Raw genomic sequence first — 24,174 nt, 5'->3', positions numbered from 1 at the left:
AATAGGCTTGTGTAAGCACCTTCGAATTGTTGTTATAACAATCGGTTGTTGTTTTTGCAAGCCCTTAGCACTGCCACTGCTTACTGGATTTATGTTTCTTTCTTTTATTAGCAAGTGAACTTCAGGTTAATGTGAAGGTATTTATCAGTAAATAGTCAATATTAATAGCTGGCAGTAGAATTCAATTTTCTTTGCAAGATCTGAGCCTAATTTCACTTACAGATAATTCATATATGGAAAGTTTCACTGAATTATTTAATAATATAGACAAAACTGTTTTTGTTAAGTTTGTCAGTATTGCTTTACCTGTAGATGAGGGTTCATTCTAACCTCTGTGTCCCCTCAACATTTCTGCTATGCCTATGTATCTGGTATTTACAGCCTGCTTATCCATATTCCTAAATGTTTTCTATCTTATCTTTATTCAAATGCAAGGAGAGTACAAGACTTATCCAAATGCATCAGCAACGTATCATTAGTAAACAATAGTGTTTCATCCACAATGTCCTCATTAGGTGTAGTCTGTTTCCAGCAAAAACTGGTAAGTACTTATATAGTGCCGTTATTATTTTTAATTGAATGGGTTGTATAAAGTGTATACAGTTTAATATATAGTTTCATTAGTTATATTAACGTTGCGATGCTGCATGATAACAACAAACCTCAGCCATTAAACATACATCATGGATTAAAGCTAGCATAACTTGTCCTTCTAGTCTGGGTTTTAGGAACACACTTTCTACTTACACTGCAGTGTCTTACAACATAATGAAGAATTTTAGGGGTTTTTTTACCCCAAAGTGAACAAAAAGTGTAAATAAAACTTGACAGTCTGCAATGGTAGAGTTGTAGTTTGAGTTCAGCTTGCCCGGGAAATGGTTCTCAAAGGTACAGTGCAGTATAAAACCAGCTCCTTAGATGTAATTTCAAAAAATGCACCAAGCCATTGTGTTTTGTATGAATGTACAACATCAGGGGGGTGCATTTTGAGCATTAAGTGTATTTGTCTAGAAATTTCATCGTCAATAGTTTGATGGGGTTTTTTGTAAATTTAAAAATAATGCCTTTCCCACAAAAGCAGATAAACGTGCCAGATTCATTGCAGGACAGTTTCCCTCCAGAAGCTTTCCTCCTAGTAAACTGTCTTATTTAAGCCTTTGTTCTGCATGGAGCCAGATCTGGCTGGAAAAAGAAAATAGAATGAGAATTGAAAAAATTGTGTGTTGGGCTTTAGTATCATACCACAAAAAAAAATGAGTAAAAAGAGATTTTAAACCTCCTGTTACCAGTTCATCATGTACAACCATGGTCTGAATTTGGTCCATTGTTTCATCATCTCTTTATTTCTGGCACTTCCATAAATCAAACCCTGACTGAAACATCTTTTCTGATTGAGTTTCTATGACAGGCATGACCTTTGTGATGTTATAACATGATCCAAAAATATGAGAAAGTCAAACTAAGGTTTGGGGTTCCTCCCCTCCGCCTTGTCTGTTTTCACTGTCAGTGCTCTACCGTCCCAGTCATTATCTTTTGCTTACTGAGATTTCTGTCCCCTCCGATTCCTTAGACATTTCATAGCTGCTGGTTAGATGCTATTACCATGTGACATGTTCAACCTTTAAAACTAATAGCTTCCTTTGAAAGTTGAAAACTGTTAGAATTATGGATTCAAATGTTTATCGCTGAGTTCTTCAGGTCTAAAAATACCATCAAACTCTAAAACATACAAGTATAATAAAATTACCCATATTTTCAAAGTCTCAAAAAAAGGGGGGTGGTAGGGTTTTTTTTCCTGGTTGTTTGCTCAGCTCTGTAACAGCCTGTCTGGAGATGCTGTTTGCAAAATAGCATTTTCAGCTTTTATCTGACAGCCATATTTGAAACAAGCAACAGATAACCACTGTGCTGCTACCTGCCACTCCCGTTCATGTTTCTGCAGGAAGGAACGTCAAATCAGCTAAAGCTGACAGCCAAGCCATACAGAGAGAAGGGAAGGAGCTCAGGGTAAGAAAAGTTCCCCAAAACCCAGAGCAGTGAAGTGGCACCAAAGCAACGAAGACTTTCTTGCAAGAGAGCCTGAGGAGCTGCCCTGCACAGTGGAGGACACCAAGTGAAAGGAAAATGGTACCTGGAGCGAGGGTGGCTGTTTTCTCTTAGCAAGCCTGCAAAAGTGCTGCGAGAAAACATATAAACAGCTTTGATTGAGTTACTAGTCTGAAGGAAGATGTAAAAAATGCAGAAGTTTATGGTTGCATGCGCCATGCCATGGTTCACAGAGCCAGGCCTGGGCTCACGGAGATCATTCCCTCTGCCACAGCCTCCAAGCCTTCTCCATCACTCACCCTAGATGAGACAGGTTGTGTTACAGCAACGTAACAAATCTGTTCAGGTACGAGTGGGTGCACGTGAGCCGTGCAACAGTGAACAACAAATACCCAAATTCGATCGTGGGAAGAGAACAAGCCATGTCTGAATTCTCTTGTCTTGCATGGGCCCTGCAGCTAACATGGACATTTTTAGGAATGTACTATTGTTTTTCTGTTAATCAAGTTAAACAGCTCCAACCCTCCCCTAACACCATTTTCAGGTGTCATACAGATGTGGTTTTTTCAGCCTCTGGTATTTTGATTCTAGGGAGAGATAGCAGCAATGCTGCTGAAACAAGGACCAGCATTTTTTTTACCTCAAGGCTTTCCTTAAAATCAAATCATGTCTCTTGCATCTCAACTGAAAGATCCTTTCTGCTAACAGTAGTTGAGGCTGATAATGAATGTGATTAATAGTCAATCTATTAATTTATTTTGACATGGGGTCTGGCTCTGAGCCTGAGAAGCTAGTAGGCAGCTAACATCTAGTATTGTTGCTGTAACAGAAGGAGACAAAGCTGGACAGATTTCCGGTTTTACCAGCTATAACAGCTATGTTCTATTGTCCAGATGTGTTCTTGCAAAGTGTCCGAATAGCTCCAAATCCTATAGAAATCACTAAGCAGAAAGATGCTGAAGACTATGTAGAATAAAGAACTGTGCTAAATATGCTAGTGTTGTAATAAATGCTTTTAGCACTTCATCATTTCCTGGGATATTCAGAGTAGCAAAACAATATTCTAACTGATTATTCTGTGTGATTTCATTTGTACTTCCCAGTAAAGTTTTTGGATAGGATTGAGGGTTAAAATTATTTGACAGAGTTCAAAATCTCTTCTTCTGAAATGAAGAAAGCATCATTGCCTCCACAACTGTAAACGCTCTATTACTTCTATGGTATTTAGGACACTAAAAGAAAAGAGCCCATAGAAAGGGGCCAGGGATTTTTAATGTCAGCACAAGGGAATGTCAAATTGTTTCCTTTCAGTTAAAATCCCCCCCAAAAAGGAATAGCAAGCATTCATTGCTCTAATAATACCTTTTTTCAAAAAAGCGAAAATAATTCTATAGCTTCTCTGAAGTTACGTAAATATTATACAAGAACCATAAATAAACGCACATAAACAGCAGAGTGAGTTTCTATTTAACATTAGCTTAATATGTTCTTGAACTCTGTTTATTACAACAAGGTTCAGTAAGGACTGGTATTATGCTTTAAGTATGCAGCCAACAAAATCTGGGCATGCAGCTAAGCCTGGGCGTGAAAAGTGTTCAGGCCAGAAAATGTGAAATCTTACATATAGCTTCAAACTCAAGTTAATTTCCCTAAAATATAAATGCTGATGCTCAACACAAAAAGCTCCCAACAAAATTCTGATTGTTTTGTAGGATGAATTGTAGTTCTCTAAACAAAGATGTACGCTGTCCTTTTCTAACTAGACTAGAATCCCACAATTTCACTCTAATTCTTGCCATAATTGTCTTTCAGTTAAGTTGAATAAGTTACTGAAGCCTCCCAGGCAAGAGTTTAGAACTATGATACTTAGCATTTTCTTCTGCAATACTTAATATTTTCTTCTCTTTTGCCTCTTTTACTACCACTTAGTGACGCATAGTTTTGTTTCTCCTGATCCCATACATACCCTTTGTAGTATTTTTTTTTTTTTACAAACTCAGTATCAAACTCTTTCTTCAGAAAAAAATGGAAGTTGAATTTGGACCTTCAGATTGTCGAAGCAACAGAGTAACAAGGCAGCAGGCATTGTCAAAACGTATTTAAAGTTAGAATTCTTCAGAGAGCTTTGAAGAAGAAAAAAATTACTTGATGTTACAGTAGCCTGTGGAACTTGATTTTTGTTTTAAATCAGGAAATATTGTTCCTGAAGAAACAGCATATTGATTTGTTAAATCTTGGATCTAAGAGTAGCTTTTATACATGAAATGTGAATGGCATATTTTCTTTGTGAGTTAGTTCTTTCAAAGAAGAGGATCTTCTAAGAGACTTAGAAAGCATCAAAACATTACTTACTTGTAAAATGTTTAGCTAAGAAACATTGGACATGTTAGTAGGAATTAGGGCATTCTGCCAGGACAAGTTGCATAGCCATACTAAACTACACAAAACAATTAGTTCACAGTTCTGAGAGGTACACCAGGGCAACCGCGTCAGACCATCTCGTAGGAAAAAGAAAGAAATACTAGAAAAGTCAAAGAACTACAGGAAACCAACTAAGAAAATCTTCAGTACAGATGGTATAACAGGAAGCTAGACCTTTTTTCAGATTTTTTTAATAAAAGGAAGCAGAACAGTTTGATTCAGTACTTGAATCAAGATCAGAACTTATTTTTTTGTAACTATATCTCCCAGGCCCAAAAATCTTGATAGCAAGCTTTCTTCCACTGTTGTTCATTATCACAGATTGTTCCCATATTTCTTTGCAGCTCTGGCTTTAAACATATGAGTACTTGCTCTATGCCAACAGTATGCATCTTTTTCTCCTAAATATGAGTAACCAAGGTCCTGTCTGCGTGTTAACTTGCATTGGTTACATTCCTCTGCAGAACTAAGACTTGAGTATTTGGTTTGTAGTTGTCTCACCCTCTAGTGGCAGAGAGGCCTTAGTTCTCATGGATGAAGAAATGGGAGACAGAGAATTTTTTTTGCCAGAGTCAACTGTGCTGTGTTGCCTATTTAGAGCAAGCTGATAAAGAACTGATTTTTTTTTTTATAAAGCTGCAGATTGTTGTCTTCAGTATGAGTCCATCACTTCTAATGGAGCAATGCAAAATATGCTGACCTGCAGGCACTGAAATTATTAAAAAGGTGCTGATGAAGGGTAGTTGTGGGCTCAGATGTACTCCTTCAGTTATGAGAAGTCTTCCTATGCACTGCAATTAGTAGTACTATTATGCTACTGCCTGAAGACTAACAGAGATGGAAGCTCTGTTTTCCTCTAAACCCAAATTCCCTATTAAATTTTAATTTAAATGCAGAAGACAGACACTATCTTAGTTTGATCCTCAAGAAATACTAAAAATCATAAAGCAAAATTTTTGTGAAAATAGAATGCTGGCCAGATATTAGATTAAAATTTAATACATTTCGTATCCTGCTTTTGAAAAAAAAAAAAAAAAAAAAAGTATTGAGTAGCTTTGACTCCCACAGAAATTTTTCTGGTACTTTACAGGGTTAGACCCTTTGAAACAGAATTAATTCAACCCTGGATTATTTAAGTTGATGATAGTTTCATTAATGCTATTTGGTACACCGTTGGACCAAAAGCAGGACAGAGAAGGCTTTACCCTTTGCAAAGAAAATATGTGGCATTGCCAGTACTTACTCATAGGTAGCCATTGGCTGAATGGAGAGCTCTGAAGATACTAATCAGCTAGAAATTAGTTCCAAACACAATTTGTTTTATTAAGAAGAAAGGCCTTTGGCCATATTTTAGAGGAGGATGTATAAAGTACAAAACCAGAGGGAGCAGTAGCTTATGTGCCAGTGTGCTAGCACATTTGTTAAAACAGTTTTACCAGTCTTAAAAAGTTTTTAAACATCATAATTCTTACTTGTAAATATGTTGTTGCTGATAATCAGATAAAATTCAACCATATCACATGAATCTGTGATTTTTCAATTGATTAATAGTAAGTATAAATTATGGTGCATCATTCTAATTATGATGTTTCATTTTCTTACACCTTGGCCTGTTGTAATTTGGCCAGACTTTGACCAGTTGACTTCTGTCCCATGCCAACACAAGGTAAGTGTTTCTGAAAATTAGTATACAAAGGCTACCGTATTTTTTCTACACAAAAAAAGTCTACTGGTATTTTAAATGAGAAGTCCTCCTAGTAGAGCACAGAAAAATTTGCATCTAACCACTTTTATGGGACTGTGAAGCATCTGTAAGAAGCATAAAGCTTTTATGGTCGCTCCACACACCTGAATCATCAAGGAACTACATAGGAATGTGAGCAACACTAAGATTCACTAAATCCAGAAAGCCCAAATTATAGAATTAGGATGAAAAACGAGTTTAGCAGTCCATGCAGCTTACAATGCCAACACTACTATTTTAATTCCAAGCATGCAGTAGCATTTTTTGCAGGAATACTGTCACACATCTGCACAGTCATTTTGTAGATATCAATGGTGTCTTCAGAAAGACTTCTGGAGAAAGCAAAATTTCAGAGACAGTAGCTGACAGTCAGAAGGCCCAGGATTGAGGATCCAGGGTGAATCTGTCATCTTTGGCTACAAAGTCAAAGTTTAACCTATCACCACACAGCTGGATATAGTGATTGCTGGATAAATCTGAAACTGTGCAGCCTCACTGTCACACCGTGTGATCTAGGGTGCAAATGCTGCCTTGGGTACAGCTAGTTCACTTAACCTACTGCCCTACTTGTTGAATACTTTCTCAGTTTTCTTAAAAGTGACAAATAAAAATGTTTTACTCAATGTTTCCTCATATATAGGTCTGAAAGCATAGATAATGGGAAACAGGTGACACTAGCAAACTCATTTTATATATATATGAAGTAGCTTTCGGAAAAGAGATTGAATTCTTGTGAGTGGGATGGGTTTAATTACACCACACTTTGATCCTGTTCACAATTCCAGTGTGAATTTGGGCAAAACTTCACTGAGCTGATACAGTTGCAAGCAAATGTAAAATAAGAAAAAGTGTTTCAAGATTCAGAGCTACAGCAGTAAAAATCTCTGAAGAAAGATGCTATTAGGTAGGTGGTTAGAGTTCATGTGTCATAATGATGTATCAGCCTACCACCCTTATTTACCGCAGAGTCTACATAGTGAGTGTTCCAATCATGTAAATAAGTCCATTAGAGAACAATAGTGCAATATCAGTACACAGGAAACAAACAATATATTAGTCTAACAACAACTTCATGTATGCATTAAATTTGTCATCATACTAAGTTCTGAGAAACTTTGGATTTCTATTTCCCCGTGCTGTGTACTGGATTTCACTTTCACTAGTGCCAAATCAATGATAATACATGTACTGCAGCAGCAGTACAGAAATGTCTACATGCAGAGGAGGGTTCCCCAGGATCAGTGTGACCACTGCCACCACTCCTTGCTCTTAAGGGCAATACATAGACACCCAGTTAGCACGTGTTGTGCTCCCTTTGACAGGCTGCTGAACTTGAGTGTTGCTGCAAATAATGTTGATTAATTGCAATCGTTTGCTCCATGCGTGTAATGGTAAACACTCATGATCCTATTTCCCTTTCAAACAAGACGTAGTGCAAAATCAGGACACATGAATCAGGATCACAGAAACTCTGCAGTTTGGAGTCCATAGGTCTGCTAGTCTTGAAAGTTGCTCAAGTGCAACTTGAGGCAATCATTGCCTAACTTGATTAAAGACAGGAGTGGTAGTGGTATGAACAAGGTCACAGTTAGCTGACATTCACCGCAATGGAATTTGCACACTGGACAGCATTATCTTCTAAGGAGCTGAGTCCATGAACTCTTCAGTTCATTACATACATTGTTTGAGTTTAAAAGTACAGCATATAGCACTTCCTTCTAGGGAAGACAGATATTTGCCTGTTCGGTCTCCTATTGCTATTCTCCATTTTGGTATTAAATAATAGAGGATTAAAGTTTACCTTTGGATTATAGGTGGACTAAGTCTGCAGAGGTCTCAAACCACACCTTCTGAATTTCATCTGTACATGGCACAGTACAAACAGAATGTTATAAAATGATATGCCCATACCAGTATTCTGCCTTCTGACATTAGTAACTGGTCAGTTATCCAAACAATGTTCTCAGGAAGCATAATAACAACAGCTTTCTGGAGGATCTGAAAAGAAACATCTCTGAACAGGACTGGCATTAGCACTACAGGTGAAGAACCACCCTAGGACATACTCCCCTATTAGCCAGAGAGGAAATGGCAGCCTCTGTTCTGACACATGTCAGCATCAGTGCTGAGCAGGGGAGCAGTGATGCGGATACTGGCATGTGTTCCCACCACTGCGTTTGCTCCCGCTGCATTTTACAGTCAGAGTCAATTGACAGTCACCACACAAGGGGATTTATGCTCTGGGCGAACTATTATCCTACTGAGGTGACCATGTGGAACTGTGTGCAGAGGATGGAACTGGGTTTTAAATGCTGTTAGCATGGTTGTGAAAGCATTATTGGACTCTGCTTCCCTTTCCTCCTCAGGCTTTGGGTTGCCTTGAATATTTTTACCTAAAGGGAAGAAGCATGAATCTGCTTTCACTTGTGAGCAAGGAAATCAGGATCAAAAAATCCTAGAAATATTGGCTTGAGTTTGAAACAACTTTTTTCCAAAGCTTTCTAAAAGCTGCCCAGGCTGGTTCTTGCCTATCCTCTTCATGACTCAGACACAAACTAAAAACCCCAGTGCTTTGTGTTTATACATTGTCAGTAAAAAAAAAAAAAATAACATGGTTATGCTTTATTGCTATCTCTGTCTCTGATATAGCTACTTTAAAGTTGTGCTGAATATTAAGTATCATGATTTGGAAGCATAGAAGAAATAACATCTGCTGTAACCTGAAATACCAAAAGTAAGCCTTTTCATTCCATGCCAGTCAGCAAAATAATAACATATGTGCAGAATGTATTTCATATATGGCAGTGACATATTTCCAAAATATTCAAATTATAGTTTCATCCTTTGACTATTTGTACTCTTGACCATTAATCCAGCTGCTTGCATTTGTTCTAATGCTAATTCCTGACGAAATACAAGCAATTGACAACAAGGCAAAATTCAGCAGCTACAGGGATATTCCACTAGTACTCTACTAACATACTGAGAATCTTTAGTCTTTTAGAGGGAAACAAAGTTGGTATAAATTATACACTAAGCTCTGATTTTATGGGTTTGTGCCTCCAGTTAACTTCAGTCCTGCAAGTAATTAAATTTAAATAGATTTCAGTGGTATCACACAGAATAAGGAAGTTAAAAACATGCATAAATGTTTCCACAACCAGCATCATAGCATGTGAATACAAGTTGGGGGCAGAAAGAGGACCTTAAGTTAGTTTTTCTTTTCAGGGGTCTACTGCCCATTAGCATGATCGTGTGTCACACAGGACAGTGCAAGGCTAGCAGCCTTACAGAATTCCTGCAACAAACTGCCACAAGCCAAGCTCAGCACACATAAATGTATTTTTCTATTCACCTAGCATCTCTGCAGCCAGAGCACGTTTGTGGTTTGAGCCCTGCCTCCACCCAAGGCTCCTAGGCGTACGCCTGCCCCTCCTAAAAAACAGTTCCAGGCTGTCAGAGGGTGGGAGGGTGTCCTGCTTTCGGCAGGTAGGCGCAGGAGGGAAGGTGCTCACAGGCCCCACGGAAGCCACCACCTCTTGCACAGCCAGGACAGCCGAGCCCCACAGGGTGCAGGCCCAGCCGGTGTGACTGACCTGGCTCCAGGTGGGAGAGCTGCAGGGCCACGGGCAGCGGACCCCCCAGGCCAGGCTCCTGTTTTCTAAGCAGCTTTAACAGGCATCCTTACCTCTGTGTGAGGAGGAAGGCCTTACCTCTGTGTGAGGAGGAAGGGTGGAGGAACCCCAGCTGCAAAATGGAGCCGTGAAGGAAAACACTTGACCAAATCGTGAAGTATTCCTTTTCTTACCAGAAGCCCACTTTGCCCAAGGGTCCAGGGACAGCCTGGGAGTGGAGCTGGGCCACGCAACAACCCTGCCAAAGCAGGGCCAGAGGCAGCAGGTAGGGTACAGCACAGCCCAGGGGAAGAGGGCCCTCAGGGCGGAGCTTAAATGGCTCCCAGGGCTGTGGGTGCTGGGGGCCCAGGGGGGCTGGTCAAGGCCTGCTAGTGCTCTCGGCCTGACAGGCCTGTTGGCTGGTGCCACGTAGGCCCAACAATTAATAAAAGGAATAAAAGCTGCCTGAGGAAAGCAGCTGGGAGTAACATATGTTCAGCTCTAGGATTTATACCTGGTGAAGGATCTCATAACTAAATTCACGCTGGGCTGGTAAGACTGCCTGTGCCATCTTACGTGGACTGGCTTTACACCGGCAACAATGACTCAGAGGAAAAACAAATATTCAAAGATTCTGACAAAACAAAAAGTAGCAGAAGAAACTGGAGGATTTAGCCTGCTTGAAGTAAGATGTTTTGGTAATGAAATGTTATTTAATTTAATGGCAAAATTCTTCAGAGGCTGAAGAGTAAGGCCTTTGAAAATTAGTTACTGGAGAGCGTGTTTCCAAAAAATCGTTTTCCCTGTTACTTTTCTTGTCTAAAAACAAATGAACAACAACAAAAAAAAAACCTATGGACATTTTTTTAACTGTTCTGAACTGAATCTAAGTTCTGTAAAATTGGTTTTTTACCGATGTTATGTATTACTTCATTTTTCAGTTTTGCTAAAGACCAGGAAGCCCATTAAAAGCCTATTTTTTCTGTTTCGGACAGATACAAATGAGGAAATCAAGGAAATTTCATCAAAAAGCTCCAGATTTCACCACAATTCAACAGTCCATTCTGGAAATATGTTGAATTTAGACAGTTTAAATAGGTTCAAGGTCACAACCAAACTTTTGAGTTCTCCAGTTTTAGTCTGTTGCTGTTATAATACAATAGGGCAAAAAGATCTCAGGATCTGGATGTTATTTATAAAATAGGTGAGCACTCTAAGTCATATAGTCTTCTAATGCTACTGTTTTAGTGGTAAATTGTGATTTGGAGAGCTTCTTAATTTGGGGCCAACCACAAGAACAACAGTGGTTTAAAATTCGTGTTTTGAACCAGTGATTACTATGTATTTAGTGTCGTGTTAGTGCCCTGTTACGGGTTAAATAGCAGAAGAAATGGACTCACTGGGGACAATTCTAACACTGCTGACTGTAGAAAGCATTCCTGGGCAGATAAACTATTTCTAATAGTTCATAATCATAGAATGGTTTGGGTTGGAAGGGACTTTAAAGATCATCGAGTTCTAACCCCCCTGCCATGGGCAGGGACACCTTCCACTAGCCCAGGTTGCTCAAAGCCTCATCCAGCACAATCTAGAACACTTCCAGGGATGGGGCATCCACAGCTTCTTTGGGCAACCTGTTCCGGTCCCTCACAGTAAAATATTTCTTCCTGATATTTAATCTAAATCTACCCTCTTTCAGCTTGAAGCTGTTACCACTCATCCTGTCACTACACCCCCCAATCAAGAGTGCCTCCCCATCTCTCCTGTAGCCCCCTTTAAGTGGAAGGCTGCTCTCAGGTCTCCCCGGAGCCCTCTCTTCTCTAGGCTGAACAACCCCAACTCGCTCAGCCTGTCCTCACAGGGGAAGTGTTCCATTCCTCTGATCATTTTTGTGGCCTCCCTCTGGACCCGCTCCAACAGGTCCATGTTCTTCCTGTGCTGAGGACTCCAGAGCTGGAGGCAGTACTGCAGGTGAGGTCTTACGAGAGCAGACTAGAGGGGGAGGATCAACTCGCTCAACCTGGTGGCCATGCTTCTTTTGATGCAGCCCAGGACACGGTTGGCTTTCTGGGCTGCAAGCGCACATTGCTGCGTCATGTTCAGCTTCTCATTAACCAACACCCCCAAGTCCTTCTCTTCAGGGCTGCTCTCAATCCATTCTCCTCCCAGCCTGTATTTGTGCTTGGGATTGCCCCAACCCATGTGTGGGACCTTGCACTTGTCCTGTACAGTAATGAACAATAGCAGCTCTAACTTCTTAATTTGCTCCAGACAGATTCACAGAAAACATATCTGTCCAAGGGTTTAAGAAAAGTTTTGACAAAATGGTGTAGGAAATTACTTCAGTTAATGTAGTTACAGCTTGTCTATGTAACCTCATATACAAGAAGCAAGGCATCTTCAAATAAAAAAGCAGAAAGAAAGCAGTAGCTTCTTTAAGACTGATATTCAGAGCCTTGGTACAGCAGCATTTTATGTCAAATGTACTAACAGGCACATAAAAGATGCACAATCCCATTTATGTACTTTACAGTGTCCATTTAACTTTCTTTTCTGTAGCCTACTTTTTCTTATAGTCTGAAAATACTCTGCTGGGCAGGCAGAAAAGAAAAAAAGAGGTATTGTCTAACAGTCGTGGCTGCAGCCTGAGCAATAATTATGCAAGTGTCTTTACAGATTAAAAACACTCACCTCTAAGCTGCCAAGTTTCGTACTTTCTAAACTTATCTTACTGTCCCTGCTGACACTACATGCATGCCTCCTTGTGATGGGATATGTATTTGTTTGGTAAAGTTAATTATTCCCTAGGAATTAAACAGCAATCATGAGCCTGTATATGTTTAGGTCTTAAAATATAATAGTAATCATTGCTCTCAGCTTTCCTGATGTTTCATTTTATTTTACTGATTTTAGGACATTAGAAAATATTTTGTTATTTTGCTAGATAATTATTCCTGAAAAATTCTTTTTACAGATTGTTCTCTATTGCATCTCGGTTGTGGGATCAAGATGCGTGTGGCAACAGCAATCTACTTGATCGTTTACTCTCAGGTAAATCCAAATTCTTCAAGGAAAATGGTGTAATAAGGATTCATAGGATGATAAATAGAAAACTAACTCTCTAACACTCTCCCAGTGACTGCTTATATATGCAGTCTGACAACTGCTATCTGAAAAAGATATCTAACTTCTATTTTCTAGCAGTAAAATAATTATTGATAGTATTTTTATCCTCTGTTAAAGTCCAATTTGAGAAGAGGGCAAACTGGAAAATAACACTTGTATTTGTCAAGCTAGATCAGACCTCCCATCAAGCCCTCTGCTCCTAGTGGTAGCAAATACCAGAAGTTTAAAAGGATGCTCCTTCATAATCCCATTTCCAAAAACAGAAGCACACTTGAGCCAAAAATGAGTGCAACTGAAAAGCTCTCATTTCTAATGTTAATCATATTAGTTAAAATCAGAATTGAAAATATTTGATATCATTTGTTATGACAAAATCGATTTGTGGAAGGGAATACTCTTACAGTAACGTGCAAGCCATTAATTCAATGATTGGAGTAGATTTGTTTTTCTAGATACTGCAGGAAAAGCCAGCAAAATAATCTGTACACTTAGATGTTTCAAGCACTACATTTTTTTGGTCCAAAGCTATGAAAAGAAAAAAAGGATACAAAAGTAGAAATTCATAACATAAAAACTACTCTGAAAAATGTTTTACTATAGAGGAGTATCTACACAAAAATTATGACAACTGCCTTCACTGGAATGTGTAAGCATGGAGAGTTGCTTCCTATAGCTTTGAATGACTTAAATAAATATGAAAGTACTGGTTATCTGAAGGCAAGACAAGGATATGTATATAGGTATGTGTCGAGATAAGTCTGTGTCAAGCGAGAAGCACAGAAGAATTGTTCAACATTGCAGAATAACTGAATAAAGGCTCCAACACTATAGTAGCTTCTGGAAATTCCAGTATGTCCTGGTACGATTTCTGTCCTGTATTTGGGTGAAGGAGGAAGAAATATTTTTAAGTCAATTTAATGCATGTGCCAGGTGCTTGGATTAGCAGCTCTGAAGTCTAAAGCACAAAGCGGCATGGCTGTCCTATATATTCTGTCTCATTCTGAAGGTTATGCTTTCTTTAGAGACAAGAGAGTAATTTAATCTCCATGTTCATTCAGCTCCTGTCTCAAAGCCCACAGAAACAGAGAGAGAATATTCACCAGTTTCAGTGGGCTGTGGTGTAAGCCTTCTGTCATTTGACCTGGTCCTGCAAGCCATTCTGGGGAGTAATTCTGAGTAAGATGTTGTAAGACCAAACAATCTGATGTCTTTTTCAAGACCAGGAGTGCAAACAAATGCTGCGTCTAGACGTGGATATATATCTGCTAGAAAGACCTCCAACACGTTTCTCACTTGTGACAATCCTGAAAACCTAGATTGGTCTTGCATTCTCTCAAATCTTGCCTGAAATTATTCCTTTTTTTTCTTTCTCATCTAATGCTGCCCTTTCAACATGTTTACTCTCTTAATGCAGGAAACAGTTCTTTATCTTTCAAAAAATGTGAATCGGCTAATGCAGCTAATCAGGTCAATCAGAGCACTATGCGCAGGACTACCTCTAGACAAAGAATAGTGTTGCTAAGAAAAATCAAACCTTAATGTCTCTGATTAGACATGGAGAAATAAGGTTGTCCTGGTTTTACTTTAACCAGTGATGATTTAGACATTGACTTCAGTGGAGCTAGTACTTCACCAGGAGTTTTTAATAATTTATTTTTCTAATTTAAATCAGGTGCAAAAAGCACCACACTAAAGAATGCGGTGATTTACAAAAGAAAAATTACAGTAGATAGTTTTTTTCTTGGCCCTGAACACCACTAAGTTCTTTAGTTTTTTTCTTGGCCCTGAACACCACTAAGTTCTTTACTGATTTGAATAATTAACTTTTGTAATATTTTCCTACGCACAACAGGGGGAAACCACATTATGGCTGTGACATGAATAATTCCTTTCTTATATTTACTTACTTTCTGCAGTAATAAATACATATAAGGCTCAGTTTAAGAATTTCACAATATACTTAAATTTCTGATCAAGCTGATTTGAATTAAGTCCACCATGCAAACCTTTTTCAATAGAACTTTACAACACACTATAAAACTGTTGTTTAAACAATGCTTCCCATAATTTCCACCAATAAATGATACCTTTTTATTGCCATTAGAACACTCTTGGTTACCGGTTTCCAGAGGTCGCTGCAGTAATCTGTACGTAACTTTGTGTTATGTTGTTAATAATTGTATGGTTTTCTTTTTAGAACTCAGAAACTGAAGAAGTTTAAGAAAACATGCAAAATGCTGAGGATACACGTAAGTGAAATATTTAATGTCCATCATTCATAAAAGTTGCATTGTTTACATAGGGTTCATTAGTATATAATAAAAATGTCATCTTAATGAAAGATTTTCTGGCAAGTCTTTTATATGTTAATTTGTTTAACATACGCTTTGGCTATACAGCTAAATAGGAATATATTTTTTAAAATCTTTCTTCAAATAGTTGCTTAAAAATTACAAAACCTCATTACTAAGAATTGGTTATTGTTACACTTGCTTCTTGCCTTGTAGAAATCATCTGTGATTTGGACTGGGAATCTTAGGACCAGCTTTTTGTAACATACTTGCTCATTGCATAGTGACCGTGTAAACAGCTCAGGGATCCACAAATTATATCCTCGTACTCTAACAGTCATTGAGGATTTTACATACTGTACTACTTATGTTTTCTTACATTGATGAAGAATTCAGGGGTTGTTTTATTGTTGATGTTGGTGGGAATTTTTTTTTAAATGTCAGTTTTATACAAGAAGTTAAAAAATTAAAAAGTTAACACCAAAGAAGATAATTTTACACTGTGCAACAGTATTGCTACCTCATTCTTTGTGACTTTAGATATATATAACATATTGGAACTGCACTGCACTGCTTCTTTTCAAAAGAAAAGTTTAAATTAGTTTGAACAATTAGTTATGTGTTTACATAAAGTTAACTATGTTTGCATCAAATAAAATGTTTATTAATGAAAGCTATTATACAGGAAACATCAAAGAGAAATTCATCATACAGAAATGTACACTATATGTGACAGATGGATGCATGCAGATTTGTCTCATTTAAAAAAAAAAAAGAATTCAGAAACAATAGTACTAAAGTTACTGGGTTTTGATTCCTATGATCTCAAATGAGTGAAGTATTCTCTTTGAATTTACAAAAATCCATTTAACAGATATGACTAGTACACATTAGCAAGCAAGTGGAATGAATGCACTCAGATTTTATTTTACAAGTACTTGTGCTTGACAAATGTGATTTTTTTTAAAGAAAAGTTTTCTTCAAATATGGGCTGGGTAGATTGCTGCCAGGTTGCTCTGGTTTTATACATAGTTTCTCTAAATTTGTTTTTAATACCACACAATTTTTGAAGCCTTCAGTTCTGTTAATTAGACACCATAAAATAACATATGTTTTGTTAACATTCAGGAAATGACATCAAGTCTTTTATTTTTATTTTTTGGCTCAAGAGATTTTTAAATGTATGATTATCATAACCTAATATTGTCTTTGTCTTCACTGCAGTGGATTTCCGATCAAACTTTTCCCCTTCTTTTAATACTTTAGGGAATTTTCAAACGTCGGGATGTTTGGCTGTAATGCCCCATGATTTGTTCTCCCTGAAAGAAATCATAGTGACAATTTATTAAACTACAGAGCAACCTGGCTTTTCGGGGTCTGCAATTCTATTTTGTGTTCAATACACCTAGCATTAAATCTTGATTCATTTAATCATATTATTTAGGTTATATTTGTCATGCAATTACTTTAGCTGCTAGTTTTCTGGCTTTTTTAGAAGTCTAAGACAGGGTTTCAGTATCAAATCAGTGGGGCATTACTTTGCATGTTCAAAAAAGAGGGTTAAAACACTAAAATCTAAATTGCGCCAGCAGTAGCATATACATTGAATGTGAAGAAATTGAATACCTAAGAAGGAACCATATTTTAAAGTATTTTAAAGGCTGTGTTTCCATGTTTAATACCAATTGCTCACAGGTACCGTAAAAGCAAAGAGACACACTGGTATATGTAGACTTTAAATTTAAAAAAAAAAAAAAAAAAAAAAAAAAAACAACTGATGGGAAATAAAACTCCTTAGATTCAAAATGGTTTATTCACACAAATTTAATAGGATATATCACAATTGTTTGGTCCATAAATATTTAGGGGAAATAGTTTCTATACAATGCATTTATCAATAGACAAAGAAACATGGACAATTTTGCTAGACCACTTACTGTACTATAAACACGAAGCTCAATATATAAGATTATTGGATTTATCAACTATATCTGAAAGAGTGCACAACTGCTTTCTATGACATGTTTGTCCCCTCTAACAGGATACACCATAAAAAGAGTTTCAGAAATAAGAGGTAAAACAGTACAAAACTAGTGAGGTGTCAAAAGGGCTTAAAACAGTTAATTTAACAAACAACACATATATCCTGATTTTTCACAAACTTACTCCCAAGGTATATCATAAGGCACGTAGTAGAACTGAGTTTTAATTAGTCTACTTAATAAAGTAGATCTCTAGTACCATATATTGTTCTGTCAAAGAACAAAATTTATAAGTATCAATATTTTTACCTGTAAAAGTGTATTAATAAAGATCTCAGCCTTACCAAGGTCGTTTGGTCTGGTTAGTGGTAAATGCCCATAAGGTAATAGAAATAGGAAAAGTCAAGATTTAATATCCGTAGAAGATGATAACCATACTTGCTAAATATATAATGGCAAACACACCTTTCTTCTATTACAGTGTTAACCTCTCTTCCATCATCTTTTTTTTTTAAAAATAAGCTACTTTTCTGTGCTAATTTTCTAAAAACCCTGAGCAAAAATTACAATAATGCACTTTAATGTGGGCAGTGAACTGTCAATATGTAACCACACATTTATACAGCCAAAAAGGACACCTTTAAAATATATTAAATAGCCACTTTGACCACCAAAAAAGAGATTTGATGGTGTCTAAAAAGTGGGGTATATGTGCAAAGTTATTCTTAACAATCCACTAAAAGCAAGACATAGATCTTGACTGGTTTTTTGTTTGTATTTGTTTCTGAGACTCTCCACAATCTAATTGGTGTTCAACTACAATAAAAGGATACAGATGAACATTCACCACTGCCCAGACCATTCAGACTTTTAGCTTAAATAAAATTAAAAAAAGAAAGATCACTATTGTAAACTAAGAAATGTATTCAGATCGGCATCCACAAGGCTTCTGAGTTTATCTGCTTTAAAATTATTCACTGCCAATTCCCATTTTTGTAAGAATTTTTGCAAGAATTTTTGCTAACATTTTTTTCTTTTATACAAAGTTAAAAAATTAAAGTATATGTTAGAGATATTAATGAAATAGAGATTTTAAGTTCGTGTGTTAAACAAAGCATCTGATACAATCTCAGGAAACCTCTAAAGTAAATTAAAAATAGTAATGAATAAATTATACTGAAATAATTTTCCTTAAACATCTTAATAAATTATATTTTGCTTATTTCCATTTCCCCCCCCAAAAAAAAAGATTTATGACGAACTCGTTTTAATAGCACACATGCATGCATCTTCTTGGAAATTATTTTTGTGCTCACTGAAGTAGCTGGGCAACCTCCTCTTTGCTTTAATTGTACAGTATCAAGGCCATGTAATGAACCACACATTTTTTTTTTTAAATTCCAAATCAGAGCAGCTTGACAGTCAAAAATGTAAAACCCTCCCTGTGTAATACTTCAGATCAGTAGGACTCCTCACTTCAGTTGTTATTCTGTTGTTATTACTTTAGTAATATCCTTATAGGAATGAGCTCATTCTGGAAGGTGCTTTCTGGACCTTGCCTCCTTAATGTACAGGACACAAATTTGGAGACAAACAGCCTGATCCTGCCATCCTCACCCACATGCACTCTCATCACCAGGTCTCTCTCTCCAAGCCCTCCGTCCAGGCACAGCCTTCAGTGGTGGCCATGGACACCCCAGCTGGGTGAAGAACTGGCAGAGGAGCGTTTAGCTATCCCAGTGAGACTCCCCAGTGCTCAGGGAGGACCAGGCTTGTGACTAATGCATTACAAAAACCACTGGCACTTGCAGTCTGACTATTTCAATGATTAGTTTAATTCATTTTGTATTCATTTTTCAACATTTGAAAAATAAATTGTACAAAACTTTTAGATGCATTATAAAATAAAATTAAACTGGGGGTTCTTAAACGCTGTAAGTGAACATACAATCCTGAAGCAGCATTATTTTGGCTATAATTAAACTGATTTTTATCTGGTTATCAAGGAGGGAAAAGAATCTTCTTTTTTTGGGGGGGATAGTAATAATTTTTGTCAAGGTTCTGGAAATAAGTAACATACAATTTTAAGAGGCACTTATTAGAGTGATTCATAACCTTCTCTTCAGTTATTTAATGAATTTTTAAAATTTGAGTACAATTTAACAACAATAAATGTTCATTTATTATAGCAACAGGTTACTTCAAACTCATTTGCCAAGTGGCCGCAGATGCTACACATCAAGCTGTTTATTTTCCCAAATGTTTTGTGGGTTTGTTATTCTTTTTTTAAAAAAAAAGGCTTGAAAATAATAAAAATAATAATTATAATAATAATAAAGAAGAAGAGTAAGAATTAAAAAAAAAAAAACTGAAATGTTAGAAAAGGTTCGTTAAGGTAGTTTGTGAGGGGCTCCCGGATTCGTGGCTGTCCCAGTTAGAGGGCACTGATGTCACTACAGTGATAGTGGGATTGGTCAGGTCTGTTAAAGTGGTCGCAGTGCCGGGTGGAGTGAGTGCGCCGCTGTCTGCTGAGGGCGGTGCCGGAAGTGAGGTGCCATCAGCTTTATCGACACCCCCATTCTCCTGCCGCAAAAGGTTCCTTCTGAATTTGGCTCTTGCGTTTTGAAACCAAACCTGCAAACCAATCCCAATTGATTTCTTTACCGATGCTTGTTTTGTTTTGCTTATTTTTGTCTTTGTTCTTGCTTTTAAGTCATTTTTTGATGCTTGCTTTTGTGTGGCAAATTGACTAAGTCACTCTACGGCTTCATTTGCTACTGGTGTTACCGACTCACACAGGCAGGACCCTGAATACAAGGCCCAGCGCTACGGTTGTTCACTATGACATTGCAGCCCAGTGTGCAGACCTCACAGAGCAGCCTTAAGAAAAATCTGCTTGCTCACTTACCCGAGAAAAGCAAAGTTTTTGATTGGACATGTAGTGTACCCTTGGGTTGGGTAGGTTTGGGGTCAGGACACATGGTAAAGATTGAGACAAAGGGTGAATGAGCAGATTTTTGCCAAGGCTGAAAGTTTGTCTTGATAATTTTAAAAGACTGAAGAGGAAGGAGGGGTAGTTACACCATCCCTATCATAAGGATTGTTGATATGGGTCACCTAGTCTTTCTGTTGTGCAAGGTTCACTAAAAATGTTTCAGGTGATATGTAACATGGACAAGGAATTGCTGCTAATAGATTCTCCTTCTACCTCGATCACTGCCCTTCTTTGGCACTCTGCATATAATAAACGCCTTGCTTTAACTTCACTGTATAGGGATTTTTTTAATGTAATTTGCTAGGCTGTCCTTCACAGGCAAGTGGCTTTTTATTCCATAGGCCCTTAATAATAGCAGTTGTCTAACAGGCATTGAGAGAGGGAGCCAGCTGTTCCTGGAGGATCATATTGTTCAAAGCTTCCTTCCTACATATCAGGGGATCTGCTCACTGAGGGGTCACATTAACAGTTTCAGGGGAGCCCAAAGACTTCACCCAGTGTTTATAAAATCAGTAGGTTTGCTACCTCTACCCTTAGTAAGGTCACCACAGAGAGACTACAGGTCCCAGGATATCTACTGGGCTGGTAGACTCTGGAGACAGTTTCCTCATATTGAGGATGCAACAAACTACAAATCCCATTTTAGTATTTGTCTGCCTTGGGGTGGTAGGGTATACAGCACTCCTGCCATGTAATACCACACCCCTCTGAACACCCACTAGGGACACACCTAACAAAAGGATTTCTACATATATCGCTATTGTTACACGTAAGGGAAATTCTATTGACTGGCAGGGGTGGGGGAAAATTCTGTCAAGCCTGGGATGTGGCTTCTTACCTGCAGAACTCTCTTGGTCAGGCCTGTTTTCTGGGCAAGCTGCTTGAGGTCCTTGGCATCTGGGTTGTGGTTGATAGCAAAGTAGGACTTCATGGTACGAAGCTGGTGGTGTTTGAAGGAGGTGCGCATGCGCTTTGTCTTCTGGGATGGGGGATAAGGCTGCTGGTCTCTGTCCAGGTGATCTGCCTCATTCTCATTACAACCTTTTCAATAAACAAAATGAAACAAGGAGGTTAGTGGCCATGCATCATGTAGGATAAATTAATCAAGGCAAAAATCTTGAGTCACGTACTGTTTGGAAGGAAGGAAACAAGCAAGAAAGGAAGAAAGGGCTACAGTGGTGCAAGGATAAGTACAGATGTGGTAATTAAATGAGTCAAAAAAGATCCAGAAGATGACGTTTTCCTGTTCTTAAAACGTGCTATGTCCCCCCAGCCTGTACCTACTAAGGGCAGACTTAGAAAGTTCTCTCTCCTTTGGCATTTACTTTCAAGCCAGTCTTTTCCCTGTGGTGATGTTTTTGCTTTGGGCATTCAAGGAGTCATTTGAAATCTCATTCAGATTTTGAAATCTCACTCATTGAAACACTCTTAGCTTGAGAGAAGAATAAAGGTCAGACCAGCATTTTGAATGTTCCTGAGCTTTTCCCCCAAATCACAAGCACCTATAAAAAGAGATGTACAGCAGGAAAGTTTGTTATGACAGTTTTTCAAGAAGGCATAAAATTGGGAGTTTTTTGCTGGTAAAATAAATGCTTTTGGACTCTACCTGAGAGTTTATATGAACTGCTCAAAGACCTTACTGAGTGAGATGTGTCTAGAAAGCAGTTGCATCAAGGCTTGATTCAGTCCCTCAGCCTCAATCCCAATCAGCAGTAGCTCTTAGTTGGTACTAATTTAGGATGTTTCTATAAGCAACTGACTAGTGGCTTAAAACTTTAAAAGAGTTTCCCTGCTTTCCCTGATTCAGGATTTTCAAAGTGTCTATGAAAGATTGATTTGTTCCAAGATTACACTTTTATGAGTGTGAATTGTACACAAGCATTGCAGCTGTTGGGGGACCGTGGTGTCATTACTTCATATTGGGGAAAGAAATTACAGTATTGGCAAAAAAAAGTAAGACAGACATCTATATTTTTCTTTTTGGCTTAAAAAAAACAATTAGGTTACCAATTTATAGGATTCCATTTTATAAAGAAAGCTCAAGTCACATGGGAGAAAATTAATGGTGTCATCATAGCAGGGAATATTAATTAAAGATCAGCTAATTAAAAATGTTTCAGAATGTCTGTAAACTAGACCAAGTTTCGTTAGTTGCTCATTTGAATTTTTTAACTGCTTTCCAATAGTTATAGGACTATTTACTAGACATAGTTGATCCCTGTTGCTGGGGGCGAAGACAGAGAGAAAAGGAGAAAGAGGGAAAGCACACAATACAGAGAGAAGGATGTTGACAGTGCTAAAAACAGAGGCAAAGCAACTTGAAACCAGATGAAAATAAAAAGCTTCTTGAAAGTGTTTTCTCTTTTGAATTATAAGACAAGACAACATGAACAGATGCTGGTAAGACAGCACTTTGACAGAAAAGCAGGTGAATATTTAATTATAGCTAGATTTGCTTCTAGTGTTGGTAAGAAGTATATCTGCACTTTCAAACAAAGCAAGCTGACGCTTCTGAAAATACCAGGAGTTGAAAGTTGCCTTAAAAACAATTTCAGACCAGATTTGGATTGTATTTACTACTTGTTTTCACAAGCAATCACACTGCCTTCAGTCAGACTAGGTGGGCCGTAACTTATGAGCTGACATAAATCAGAGTACCAGAATTCAGTCCTCAGGTTTTACTTCAGACAGTTGCAAGCTGTTTGTGTTGTTTTCCTTGAGTCACTCAGGTTTACAGAAGCAACGTGAACTTCCTCGAGGTCCTCTGTCCTGCTTACTCCCTTTGTTTCAACGATCTACTTTTTTGTCTACCATCTTTTTTTTTTTGGCTTCTGTTTTTAAGAGAAACTGGGAAGAGGGCCCCAAGCAACCTCAGACTATCCTAGTTTATACAATGGTTAGCTCACTCTCTATTTTACAGGGGTGACACAGCATTATGTGTTTTGGCCACATCATAGAGCAGAGTTTGAAGCTATCGCCTGGAGAACTAAGGGGAAGCAAAAAATTGGGCAAGACATGATTGCTCATTTCTTCGCAGGGGGGCTGGTGGTTTGTTTAATTTTGCTTTGGAAAGAGCTAGAACAGTTTGCTTTTTGTTGCCAAGAATTCTTCAAGTGAACTCTTCACAGTTTTTTACACACACACACACGTATATACATAATGAAATAAAGTAAACAGCTCTTTGAGCAGCAGCTGTGTAAAATATTTTCCTAGGGAAATCTTCTTCACCATCTCATTTCTATATCCTGTGGGCTGTAAGTCAACACCGTGTCCCTCAAAATATATATTAATTCTATGATATAAGAGGTAATATAGAGAAAGCTTTGAATGTTTTAAGTACTTTTGAATAGTTTCTTACATTTTTCACATTAATTCCAGACAGCTTGCAAGTATGAATGGCTTTTACCTCATAACATTTTGAGTTATTTATTGTTGTGTTTCCACTTTATAACCGAGGAGCTGAGAAACAGAAATTAAACTACTAAACAAAATACAGAATAGAAAAGCTGTTGTAGATCCGGCAACAGAATCTTATTTTCCATTCTGGCTCTGTGCTCAGCTCCCCTGAAGCTAAACACGCACACAAACGGAGCCAGGTACTGCCGTATCGCTTGTGAATACGCAGATTTTTCTGCTCAGTGTGCTGAAGTTGTTAACTCAATCGGAGCTTAGTTTTTAAAAGTCCGATTCGTTTTCCATAGTAGCTTGCGATATCGATGCGGACAGACCAGGGTATGACTGCTCCGTGGGATACCGCCGGGGGTTACTGGGGAAGTTAAACTTGCGGTTCCCACCAAACACTGGGTGACAGGAGTAAACTTTTGCTGTAACTTAGAAGCTGTCTCCTCGGGGCGGAGCGCTGTCCCCGGCTCGGGTGTGCTTTAGCACGGACAGCTGATGTGCGGCGGGTCCGGGCTGCGCCTGTGCCCCCCAGCTCTCCTGTCCCAGCCGGGGG

At 38.1% G+C, this 24,174-nt stretch overlaps 1 protein-coding gene across 1 annotated transcript; it reads right to left on the bottom strand.

Moving 5' to 3' along the window:
- Nucleotides 1-15,195: 15,195 nt before the first annotated feature.
- LOC104464896 (LIM/homeobox protein Lhx9-like) lies at nucleotides 15,196-21,260 on the bottom strand (the record flags this gene model as incomplete). Its single annotated transcript, XM_010077740.1, has 3 exons — nucleotides 15,196-16,561; nucleotides 19,604-19,858; nucleotides 21,058-21,260. Coding segments are annotated over 3 exons (515 nt in total), but the record flags the coding sequence as incomplete, so codon positions are not given.
- Nucleotides 21,261-24,174: the final 2,914 nt, after the last annotated feature.

This window comes from Pterocles gutturalis, unplaced genomic scaffold, assembly GCF_000699245.1.
Source record: "Pterocles gutturalis isolate BGI_N339 unplaced genomic scaffold, ASM69924v1 scaffold9503, whole genome shotgun sequence".
NCBI lineage: Eukaryota > Metazoa > Chordata > Aves > Pterocliformes > Pteroclidae > Pterocles > Pterocles gutturalis.
Note: the sequence above shows the minus strand (reverse complement) of the source record. Positions and strands in the feature narration are given on the sequence as shown.